Consider the following 13,278-nt stretch of genomic DNA (forward strand, 5'->3'; position numbering starts at 1 on the left):
GCCACTACGCCCGGCCGCCTATTTTTAATAATGCACTCAGCTAGTTCTTTTCATGCACTGCTGTAGTTTTCTTCATTGCATTTACCAGTACCTAATATTATATTACATATGCATTTTCTTATTTTCTATCTTCCATACAAGAATTTGTGCCCTAAGAGGGTAGGGATTTTATCTCTCTTGATGACTGCTATAGCTCCAGAGTCTACAATGCCTATGTAAAAACCTCCCTACACATAATCTGTTGAATGTATGAAGTCACAAGGACACCTCATCTTGTGACATGTCTATTCTTATAAATTACAAAATAAATCCACAAAGAAATAGAATTTACATATAATTTTCTTACTAAATGTCATTGTAAAAGAAACATAGTCATTATAAAATTAATTGGCTCCAAGATATCATAACATTATACTTTAAAATATAGAAAACTTAATGTTTTCTACATTTAATAAAGGTTGTAATTTCAGGAAAACAAAATCAAATCATACTATTTGAAACTATACATTTCAAACACAGTGTATCAGATTATTTTGAAGCTTAGAAAAAATAGGAAACTACAGGAAAAGTGAAAATAATGAACTGAACTAAGACAGCCCATTTCTATCATCATAAATGTTTTCAAAGCCTCAAAGAGACTCACGTGGATGTCAGATTCTGTTTCCATGTTTTTTTGAACTTTCTGACTTTTCATAAAGGAAGTCTCTGATGCCAGAGACTGAAATGTGATAAACAGCAACTCAACAGATGGGAACAAGCTTTAACAAGAACACAGCTAAGTGTGAACGAAGCGAGCGGAGGCCCATTCTGGGCAATACAGGCCTGGGAAAAATGGAGGTGCAAGGTGTGGGGAATAGAAGGCCCAGAGGATGTGGACACTGCTGATGTGCAGATTTCTGTCTTATGGTGTCCCGAATACAAGACATCCTTGTATTCTAACAGCAATTCTATCAATGTTGAACATGATTAGATGATTTCTCCACTATTCCAAATGATATAACCTAGTCTTAATTGTAGATCCCAGTATTAAAGTCGTTTTTTAATTAACAGAAATAACGTGCTGCTGATTCATTTTCCTAGTTGTACCTACTGTGTGATCTTTTGACTTGTTTCTCATAAACGACTTCCATCTTTAATCATTACTTATGTTATATTTACAGAGTTGCTCTTATTTAGGGGCCCAAACTGGCACTAATTCTAGTAAACTTTCTTTCATTTACAGCTGACTATTTTTCACTATTTACGATAACTTTCAGCATTAGAAAAGAAACTCCAAAAAACTAGCTGGGTGTGGTGGCTCACGCCTGTAACCCCAGCACTCTGGGAGGCCGAGACAGGCAGATCACTTGAGGTCAGGAGTTTGAGACCAGTGTGGCCAACATGGCAAAACCCTGTCTCTACTAAAAATACAAAAATTAGCCAGGCATGGTGGGGCTTGCCTTTAATCCTAGCTACCTGGGAGGCTGAGGCAGGAGAATCCCTTGAACTCAGGAGGTAGAGTTTGCAGTGAGCTGAGATTGCACCACTGCATTCCAGCCTGGGCGATAGAGCAAGACTCTGCCAAAAAATAAAAATAAAAATAAAAATAGGCCAGGGGCGGTGGCTCACGCCTGTAATCCCAGCACTTTGGGAGGCTGAAGCAGATGGATCACGAGGTCAGGAGTTTGAGACCAGCCTGGCCAACATGGTGAAACCCCGTCTCCACTAAAAATACAAAAAGAGTAGCTGGCATGGTGGCAGGCACCTGTAATCACAGCTACTTGGGAGGCTGAGGCAGGAGAATCGCTTGGACCCGGGAGGCGGAGGATGCAGTGAGCCGAGACTGTGCCACCGCATTCCAATCTGGGTGACACAGTGAGACTCTGTCTCAAATAAATAAATAAATAAATAAATAAATAAATAAATAAAAATAACCAAGATGACACGACCACATCCATAGGACTGTCTCCCTCCAGATGCCCGAACTTCTTTTGCATGTCAGGTATTACCCTTTCCAAGGGAGAATGGGTAAGAAGAAATAAAAAAAACTTCCAAGAAATAAAAGGCATCTTTCCTTTTTATGTAAAATGGTTAAAGAGGAAAAAACTGACAGTGCTGTCCTAATCTCAAGCCAACCCTCTGAGTTTGGGTTCCCATTTCCAGTTTGGCCTCATTTATAAACCAAGTGACTATGTTTTTTGTCTGCTTTAAAGGGGGTTTCCAAATGACACCAGGTTTCCTACTAAAGAGCAGGATGAGTTATCCAGTTCTGAACTGGGTATCAATGAAAGATGAAAACCATGCAGACAGCAGAGAGACAGAATGTGACAGAGAAGTCCAGAGAAACTTGAATGGCATCAGAGTCGTGGTGCTGAATCCCTTGTGTGACATCTCTCAAGATAAACACACACACATAACTTCACGTTTACAATCACCAGGAAGTGAGGTTTGGAATTCTCTACGAGAAGACCCTCAGACTCCACGGACCCCAGGGGAAGAATTCCTGACCTATCAGAATGCCCCCAGCCTCCATCAACTTGTAGTCATGAAACTTGTTGTGAAAAACTCACGATGCTTCATTTGTTAGGAGTGCTCAGCCTTTCCCCTGACCATCTAGAAGGTAAAAAGAATACAAGCACCCAGAAGGAAATTTGGAAAATTCAGGAAAACTGTAGAGAAAAGAAAACACTCTCCTCCAGTCTTTGTCTCATTACCCCCAAACGAGCAATGTAAATGCTCTGGTGTCTTTCTTAGGTCAGGTGTCGGAATATATGAATGATTAAAAACAGCTGGAATCACAGTGGAAATACAATGTTGTACCCTAATTTTTAGTAACTCTTCCAAATCATTCACAGAAAAACCTACAATGTCATAAAGAAGTAGTTCCCAGAGAAAGACAATGATGGGATAATTTTTCACTTCTGAGGGGGACCTACCACGTCTTCCACCTCATCATTTCTAGAATTCTTGAGAGGCTACTAAATTTTATTTTAATTTTGGCTATAACAAATGAAATAAGTATGAGTTACAGTCAAGTTCCACGATGGTTTTTGATAGGATCATCTCCCAATTAACATTTCTTCACTGTTCATAGAGAAATGTGTTTCTAAAAAGTACTTTTGCTCTCTGAGAATCTGTGACAAGAAACCTCAAGCTCTGAAACAAATAGAAAAACACTTTATGAGTAATTCTTGTTCTTTTAGGGTGTGTCACAATTTCACTATTAAACCTGTCCTGAGAGTTTAGCGGCACAGGATTGCCTTATCTTTCTTTACATTTGACAGTTAACTGTACCCACCTCTTCTCTCCTAGAATTTCACTGTACAGAGATTCACAAATTTAAATGAAATCAGAGGTCAATTGCTTATCAAGTATCAGGAGGTGAAGCAATCGACCTAATTTAGAAAAAGAAAATCCCCACAGTTGCTGGAAAGCAGGGTGGATGTGTAAGGACTCGGCAATGACATGCCTTCAGAAACAAGAATTACTGGCAGGAAACTGTCAGGCCTCCAAGTCTACTTGCTCACAGTCAAAACCCATCTATAAATTAAAGATTTCAGAGCTATCCCTGGAAGGGCAACAATGACAAATGCACCAATTCAAAACAACAACAATAACAATGGAGGGAAATTAATCTCTGTCACTCAGGCTGGAGTGCAGTGGTGCAATCATGGCTCACTGCAGCCTCGACCTCCAGGACTCACAAGATCCTCCCACCTCAACTCCCTAAGTAGCTGGGACTACAGGTGCATGCCACCAGATCTGGCTAATTCTTTTTTTTTTTTTTATTTTTAGTAGAGACAAAGTCCACCATGTTGTCCAGGCTCCACACTTCTTTGAAATGAAGAGATCAAACACGTTAATACATACTTATTAAATGCTTACTTTTTTTTTAACTTTTAATATTTATTATTTATTTTGAGATGGAGTTTCACTCTTGTTGCCCACGCTGGAGTGCAGTGGCACAATGTCGGCTCACCACAACCTCCGCCTCCCAGGTTCAAGCAATTCTCCTGCCTCAGCCTCCTGAGTAGCTGGGACTACAGGTGCGCACCACCATGTCTGGCTAATTTTGGTATTTTTAGTAGACACAGGGTTTCACCAAGTTGGCCAGGCTGGTCTGGAACTCCTGACCTCGTGATCCATCCGCCTCAGCCTCCCAAAGTGCTGGGATTACAGGCATGAGCCACCGCGCCTGGCCAATTTTTATTTATTTTTATTTATTTATTTATTTTGAGATGGAGTCTTGCTCTGTCGCCCAGATGGGAGTGCAGTGGCACGATCTCGGCTCACTGCAACCTTGGCCTCCCAGGTTCAAGCAATTCTCTTGTCTCAGCCTCCTGAGTAGCTGGGACTACAGGCGCACACCACCATACCCAGCTAATCTCTGTATTTTTAGTAGAAATGGGGTTTCACCATGTTGGTCAGGCTGGTCTCAAACTTCTGACCTCCAGTGATTCACCCACCTCAGACTTCCAAAGTACTGGGATTACAGGCATCAACCACTGCACCCAGCCTTAAATGCTTACTTTTTAAAAGCAAAAGACTAAACGAGGTCCTGTGAGGGGTTACCAGTTTTATGATATGGTTTCTGCCATCAAGTAGACTGGCACAAATTTGCAGAACTAGGCTGAACACAGAAAATCAGTGTTAAAATACACAAACCAACAGCACCTTAATAGTCAACGTCCTTTTTTCATGCAAGGGTGAGAAAATTTCAAGAAGTGGCCCAACAGGAACCACATAAATAATAGAAAAATCCTCTAGAAATCAACATATTAGTATAAAACCTTAGCAGAGGCTGCAGGGTTGTTACCTGCATTAAAATTACACGTTTGCCAATAAATAATTATTATCTCATTCCAACTGTATAATTTACCTTTATAAACACTTTCTTATAAAACTTAAAGCATTTCATAAATATGATCTCATTTATCTTTTAGTTAATGAAAAACGACTATGGTCTTCCCTTACTAGAAATTCTCTAAGAACAGAGCAGTAAAATAAATGGTGCAGAGTAACTTAGTCACTAATAGGATCTCAACTCATAAATACAACTTCTAGTTTAACGCATTGCTAAAGACAAATAAAACAATACCAAACTGTTTTGGACAACAGGAAGAAAATTAAAATGAGAACCAGGGAAATTTTATTTTTGGTTTTCATCATCATCAGTATACACATTTTAGCATATCCACATCCTCAATGATCTCCTGGGTGGTGAACAAAGTTAGTTAAACCGCTAAGCTCCTCTTAATTTCCTGCAATGCTGTAAAGGTACATATACACATACTGATGCTAACAAACTAAAGATAATTACATTTTATCAATTACCTCTTGTAAGGCATTCCACAGTTCCTCATCCGTGTGCTCATTAAAGGGATCCAGGTTTTTCCTCATTGTTCCAGTGAACAAAACAGGTTCCTAAGTGCCCAAAATAGTCACGTCATTACCACAGACTCTTTTTTCATTTTATTCCAATGCTAACATCAACAATAGAATTAAGATACCAAAAAATAAAATTCATGATAATAATTATAGCATTACAAATGCCTGTTTACAAAACATATCTATTAATGTTCCACTGTACAAAGTGTGCTCCAAAATACCTTCCAGACCACTGAACACTAACAAAACTGTTGCAATGTGCTATCTTAAGAAGAAAATGAAAAATACAGGCCTGATGTTTAAAACTGTTTTCCTCGTATTACTAGCTTAACATGAAATATAAGGATATAATTATTCGAGGGTCTACATGAATAGAGCTATAGAAATTAACTATCAATCATGTAATACTGGAAAATACCAACAGCATGATTAAAGTTTGTGCTTCAAAGCCAAATTATTAAGTATTTTCCAATTTGCACTAAAGAATAAATTAGGATATTTTCTCCATTGACAAAACAGTTTTCCAAGATTAAGAATCTCTCACCGGGCGCAGTGGCTCACGCATGTAATCTTAGTATTTTGGGAGGTCGAGGTGGGTGGATCACCTGAGGTCAGGAGTTCTAGACCAGCCCGACCAACATAGTGAAACCGTCTCTACTAAAAATACAAAAATTAGCTGGGCATGGTGGCACATGCCTGTAATCCCAGCTACTTGGGAGGCTGAGGCAAGAGAATCGCTTGAATCCAGGAGGTGGAGGTTGCAGTGAGCCGAGATCGTGCCATTGCACTCCAGCCTGGGCAACAAGAGCAAAACTCCATCTCAAAAAAAAAAAAAAAATCTCTCCAATGTCAGAATGGGACATCCTTTTTTTTTTTTTTTTTTTTTTTTTGGCCAAAGGAGATCTAAACAACTGGGGCCAGAGGCACCTCTACTTATGAAAGGATTGCCTCTGATTTTGCATCAGTGAATTCCCACATTATCTCATCTGTGCATCAAGGTTACCTGGGTCACAGAACCTCATTATTAACTAAGAAAGCAGCGTTACCTGAAAACCACTGTGAAGGAGGTCATAATAAAATTACATCAATTTAAATAGCTGTTCCTATTCATCTGCTTCAGGAGGATCCCACAATTAAATCACTCTTAGAATATCGGCCTCTTCCTGGATTTCAAGAGAGACTCTTGAACATAAGCTTAGGTAGGCTGTGTGAAAGTTTTCTTCTGGTAGCTGGGTGCGGTGGCAGGCACCTGTAGTCCCAGCTACTTGGGAGGCTGAGGCAGGAGAATCACTTGGACCTGGGAGGCAGAGGTTGCAGTGAGCCAAGATTGCGTCACTGCACTCCAGCCTGGGCCACAGAGCAAGTCTCCATCTTAAAAAAAAAACAACAAAAAAACAAAAACATAAACTTTTCTTCTGGAAGGCTCTAATAAGCCAGGCCATAAGGATATAGGAGCCCCATCAACTGCTTTCAAGGATAGGGGCAGAACAAGGGGATGCACAGATGTGGGAGCAAGAGAAGGTGAGACTCTTCCACAGGTACTGGAGAAATGCTCAAGGGAACCACTGGCCTCAAATCTCACCTGGCTTTGGGGCAGGACTGTTCCTCCTCACTTCCCAAAAGCCTGAGAAGAGAGATAAAGGTGGTAGACTTCTTTTTTTCTCCAGCCATAAAGAAAAATGATACCCAGGGAGGCTCTCATCCCTTTCCCTATCGTCTCCGTTTTAAGGCTGGTGAGGAAGAAATGGATGTAGCAGAAGGCAGACAGGGTGCCACCAAAAACATAAGTCCTCAGCAAAATGCAAAAATGGAAATGATGGTAAAATGGGCACTTTGTGTGTATAAAGCTGATAAAGTGGCCAATATCCTTCCAAAAGCACTGAAAAGTCACTGGTCACATGATGTTTCTGAATTACCAAATGGAACTGAAAAATTCCAAGAGTCACAGGTAAGGTCTGTCTTAAAAGTACCCAACTGAAGACCAAAACCTGAACAACCATCTAAACAATGGTGAGAATTTCTTGTGAGGGGAATAACCATCATTCTGGTTATTTCAGATTAAAAGATAAAAACTTGACTTACTCTTTGTAATTATCAACTCTAAAATTCCAACCTCTGCCTCCCAGGTCCAAGAGGTAATTCCTCTTTCTTTCGTCTTTTAAATGAGGTATACAGAAACAATGTGGCCAGGAGAGGGGTGGCTGCAACTCCTTCCTCTCTCTCTTTGATGCTCCTCCTCCTCCCCACAAGGCCCTAAACTGAGGGCACAATTCCGTTCAGTGGCCACAACCCAGAGACTCTTTGAGGATATGTGTTTGAGGAGATAAAGGAGCTAAGAGGGGAATGGGTTAAGAAATGGGCTTTGAGCCCATTTAGAGCTGTGAGACACAGTTCTTTGTTTATATTAACAAGTCCATTACCTTGCCTATGACGACCTATGTTACCTGAACATTGTTTTCCTTCAGGTTCCTCTCCTAGAGAAAATCACACCCATTACCAGGTCTAGGGTTTGATTGAGGGTCTGCCTAGGTTTTCATAGTATGCTCTAGAGAGATGATACCTAAGCTAATCTATGAACAAATTTCTTTGCATTTTAAAGACTGATTGTTCTGCCTCTGTTGAGTGATGAAAGGGCTCATGGTATTAGCATGTTTCGGAATAGTGGTTTTGGTGGCTCAAAAGAACAGGCATATGAGTGTACAATTCAAGTCCAATCATCCTGTCTTCCATAATCCAGGGCCCCTTGCCTGTCACCTTCCTTACTTTCTTCCTTTAGGAGGGAAACCCCTTTAAACGGCTGAATCCCTCCGAAGACCGGGGGAAGGATTAAAGTGTGATTCTTCACAGGACCTTGAGTTGCTCAATTCGAGCCAACAATGTCTGCAGCTACTTTGGGCTGAGCTCTAAACCTTGATCTCAGATACTCTGCAGGACCTATGGAGGCTCTGTTAATTATCACCAACCATCACTACTGGCTTTTTTTTTTTTTTTTTGGTTAAAAAAGCCAAAATTTAAGATTAAGCATTTCCCACTGCCATAAAGGTTCCTGCTTAAATCCGTACTATCAATTTAAAGGAAAATATTAAGCAATTATTTATGCTTAGTTAGCAGCATTACACAGAATAAAATAGTTTAGTAAATAAGAATATTTTTCTTTGTTATGACATACCAAATACAGATTTCATAATGAGCAAAATTTCAATCAAAACTTGTTGAATGAGAATGATTTAATAAAACATTAACTGATTGAACCTATATTTTTCTTTAAAACCAGCAGGTAATTTGTTAACAATGTCTGTTTTAATATGCCAATGTGTTTTATACATGGTGTTCATTTTGGTTTCTAATTCTGCTTTCATCCACTTGCCAAATAAGAAACAATTATATTATCTTCAAAAGGTAATAAAAGTGCTCATCGTAGTCACATACTGCAAGAGCAGATAAGAGTCAAATTAATTATCATTGCTGATAGATATTATTATGTAAAGTACCCTCCTCCATGTAATGAAGTTAGTAAACAAATCTTATAAATAAGTGTTGTAAAAACGTTTGCAGGCAGAACATTTCAGAGTAGAAATTTATGGTAGACATACAATCTTCATGTAAAATATAAAAGATTTAGTAGCCTAAGTACATATTTATTGATGGTATATATTTTAAAATGTCATTTAGTACGAGTTTTAACCTCCATTGTTAGCAAAACCAATGTTCTGTTCAACGTATTATTTTAAATGAAGCACTAGATCAAACCTGTTTTTCATTAGGGTTTAAAGGTCACACTTTTTAAAAATCTTTGCACCATACTGAGTAGTAATTTTGTCCTCATTACTCACATAAGACAAGTTGATATTAAACATGTGACCAGGCTGGGTGTGGTGGCTCATGCCTGTAATCCCAGCACTTTGGGAGGCCGAGGCAGGTGGTTCACCGGTGGTCAGAAGTTCAAGACCAGCCTGGCCAACATGGTGAAATCCCATCTCTACTAAAAATACAAAAATTAGCCAGGCAGGGTGGGGTGCGCCTGTAATTCCAGCTACTCGGGAGGCTGAGACAGGAGAATCACTTGAACCCAGGAGGTGGAGGTTGCAGTGAGCCAAGATAGCGCCACTGCACTGCAGCCTGGGAGACAGAGCAAGACTGTCTCAAAACAACAACAACGACAGCAAAAAAAAAAAAACCCACCACGTGACCTAAAAATGGCCACTCTGAATCAAAGCATTTAGTGCAGCAAATTGATAATCCCTCAGCAGGACTGCAAGACTGAAAATTACAGTCTTCCTAGAGCTTTCATATAAACTTCTGGAAGACAAGCCTCTCATTATCTCAAGAAGAAACTCTATCCACCAACCTTCAGACACTTAAAACGACCTGGGACCAAGACAAAAATCGCATGGGGAGTTACAAACCAGCAGGACAAAGCACAATACTTTACCCTAATCTTGTCCCAAACCAGGAAACTTCGCTCTCTTAAAATATACACTGCACAGTAGCTAGCCACGACTGCTGCTGCCTGATGTCCTCAGAGCTATGTGTGCATTTCAAATCCTGAAGACCTTGATTCAGGGCAGCTCATCTCCCTGTGTCAAGAATGAGGGAATCACCTGAAGTCACTTTAAATCTTGGTTTCCCTTCTTTTTTAAAAAAACCCTGTAGCCTCTGAATGAACTGATCATCATCCATTTTCAGAAGAAAAGAACATTGTTCGCCAACAAAGGAAAAAGAATTTAAGTCGTGTAAAGTCTTCTTCAGATACAAAAAGGTCACCAGCTCCAGAGAGCAGTTCCATGGCCTTAATGAAGGCTTCAGTGTGCAGAAACAAAGGACTGACTGCATTAGGCCAGAATCCAATTGTATTTCTTTACTAATAACTGCATACCTACCTCTTTTCCCTTTGAATTTTGTTCTCAAAAAGGAGAAAAAAAAAAAAAGGAAAGAAAATCAGGAAATAAAAAAAGAAGTCTTAAAGAGACACACTCTGGTTAACCTTTTCAACTTACTGAAGAAAATTCAGGGAGTAGAAATACCAAGATAGCAGAAGTCTGAGCAGTGGGCTGCTTAAAAACTACTTAGCTTTTGCTTTGATAGAAAAACAAAAAAGTCCATCAAATATGAAAAATGAATCTGTTTAATCCTAACAAAGATTATAGCTGTTGATGTATGCCAACCGTTAGGGTGCTATCATAAATGTTGAATTTGCATGAAGTTACTCTTTAGTTGAAAACATTTATTTGTGCCAGTAGGATTGGAGGAGTAAATAATCCATCCTAAAAAAAGTTTTGAAATCCATTTTTCCAGATCCTTCAGTTAAGCAAACTCTTGTCTGAGTTATAGTATCACCTTGGTGTTCTCCTTGGGAAGTGCACTTAACTACCCTGTGTCATGAACACAAAGGAAGCATACATTTCAGCTAACTATTCTGTTTAGGGAAATTATTTAGGAAGTACTTTCACTGTTTGCTTCTTCCTGAAATTTTGAATACAAATTGAGGGGTACTTTTTTAAGAATTCAGTTTTTGGTTTTTTTTTTTGAGACAGAGTCTCCCTCTGTCGCCAGGCTGGAGTGCAGTGGCACAATCTCGGCTCATGGCAACCTCTGCCTCTGGGGTTCAAGCGATTCTCCTGCTTTGGCCTCCCGAGCAGCTGGGACTACAGATGCGCACCACCACGCCCGGCTAATTTTTGTATTTTTAGTAGAGACGGGGTTTTACCATGTTGGCCATAATGGTCTTGATCTCTTGACCTCGTGATCCACCCTCCTTGGCCTCCCAAAGTGCTGGGATTACAGGTGTGAGCCACCGTGCCCGGCCCAGTATTTGTTTCTTAAAGTGACTCCAGGACTGGCCCCTGACTGTGTATATCATCATTTCTGTGCCCCAGTTCTTTCCCAGGTCCTTGCTGCTTACTCCTAACCATGAATTTGAGTTGCTAATGGTGTGGTCAAGAGTGACAGAGGACCCTGAACCATAAATGAAAGGGATAAGCCAGGAAGAGAGAGAACACAGAAACTCGTGCTCCACACAACCCCAGGAAGCCATGCAGGCTAGACTTGCCCAAACATGGCCATTCGAAGAAACAGCACTTGGTTCTGCTTTTGCTGTGTTTCCTCCAAACTTCCTAGATTCCCTGCATCAGTGTGTGGTGACACAAGCCATTTGGCTTTCCACTCACTTCTGAGGAAGAGGGGTGTATGCCTTCTGCACTGCAGACCAGTAACCTTCATGTAACCTCAAGTCTCCAGCCTTCTCCACCCTCTGCAGCCAGCAAGGCCTTGGAAGAAAAAGGGCTCTGAGCTCCCACAAGGTAAGGCTTGGAGGATCTTCTGATGCTCATTAGCCCACGACACATAAGTGAATACACTCTGTTTCCAAAATGATTTTCTTTTAGTGCTTAGTGTCACTTAAGGTTTTGGAAAAAATAAAAATAAAAATAAATCACAAATGATTCAGTCTTTCAAAATGACCTAACTGTCCAAATGACAGATAAAGTTCAAAGAAAAGATACCTTTTGACTTTGCTGTATATTTGCTCTCTTTGGTTATGGCTTCTGGGAACCTTTTGTAAGTTGGGTAGACAGAAAAACAAACAGTACTTTGGGAGGCCGAGGCAGGCGGATCACAAGGTCAGGAGATCGAGACCATCCTGGCCAACATGGTGAAACTCTGTCTCTACTAAAAATACAAACATTAGCTGGGTGTGGTGGCACGCACCTGTAATCCCAGCTACTCGGGAGGCAGAGGCAGGAGAATCGCTTGAACCCAGGAGGCAGAGATTGCAGTGAGCCGAGATGGTGTCACTGCAGTCCAGCCTGGCAACAGAGCAAGACTCCGTCTCCAAAAAAAAAAAAAAAAAAAAAAAAAAAGAAAAAGAAAAGAAAAACAATGAGTAAAATGTCTGATGAGACATCATGCTGTCCAACAAACACTTACTGAAAAAAAATTGAGTTGGATAGTTCTGAGTTCTGATTCTACTACTTATTAGCTGTTCATCTCCAGGTAAGTTATTAATCTCCCTGAGCCTTAGTTTCCTTCCTGGAGAATGGGGCTAACTTGACACACCCCGCAGGGCTGCAGTGACAATCACTGTGTCATGAGGCTCCTTGCACGGTGCTGCCAGGCAGCAGGAGCCCGGCCAAGCAGGGCAGCACAGTGAGGCACGCTGTTCTTCAAATGGCAGGTGCAACCAATGGATCATGAAATCACTTTCGTGACTCGTGACCATCCTTATGTCTTTTATATGAACCAGAATAGAATGGATATAATAGAAAATATCAGGGCACAGAAGCATGGAGTAATATCGTGCTGTGAGACTTTTGTTTCTGTGCGTGTGTGCGCACCTGCACGAGCCCACACTAAATCATGTTGCAAAGCAGAGTTCTGATCGGGGACTGCGCCAGCCAACATGGGTTTAAAGTCCCTAGGAGAGGGTTCAGGAACTCAGGATCTGGCATTGAGATTCGCCGTAAATTCCATTTGAATCCTGACTCTGCTGTTTACTTGTTAAGTGGGTTAAGCTCTCTGTGCCTCAGTTTGAAAATGTGTCAAATGAGGATGACACAGAATTGCTGTGAGGACGAAGTGGGAGATGGCAAGGAAAGAAGATAACCATGTTAAGGATTCTGCAAATGTTAGGAATTCTCACTACTTGTGTAACTTGTCTGGGACGCAACAATCACTAAAGCACTGGATCTAAGAGGGACAAGTCCCTGTTCTCACGCAGGGCTGAGAACCAGTGTCGGCTGCCTGCTCGCGAAATGCAAAGCATTAGAGGGGTACTGAGAGTGGTGAGGAATGCCGCTAAGACTGGGGTGGGGGAAAGCCAGAAAACAAAGTGATAGCCTCACCTTTTGTTCCTTGTGAGAAAAACATTAGATTTCTCTCTTAGGCTTTTATTGTGCACATTTTTTTTTGTTTGTT

At 40.7% G+C, this 13,278-nt stretch overlaps 1 protein-coding gene across 3 annotated transcripts in view; it reads right to left on the minus strand.

Annotated features, from left to right (window-relative positions):
* The window catches only part of ABCC4 (ATP binding cassette subfamily C member 4 (PEL blood group)), a 283,972-nt gene that overhangs the window by 28,671 nt on the left and 242,023 nt on the right, over positions 1–13,278 (minus strand). For all 3 annotated transcript variants that reach the window (XM_055360589.2, XM_055360590.2, XM_055360591.2), the window contains one exon: positions 5,314–5,403. In XM_055360589.2, the coding sequence (XP_055216564.1) occupies positions 5,314–5,403 (90 nt within the window). The remainder of the gene's footprint in view (positions 1–5,313; positions 5,404–13,278) is intronic.

This window comes from Gorilla gorilla, chromosome 14 (assembly GCF_029281585.2).
Source record: "Gorilla gorilla gorilla isolate KB3781 chromosome 14, NHGRI_mGorGor1-v2.1_pri, whole genome shotgun sequence".
Taxonomy (NCBI): domain Eukaryota; kingdom Metazoa; phylum Chordata; class Mammalia; order Primates; family Hominidae; genus Gorilla; species Gorilla gorilla.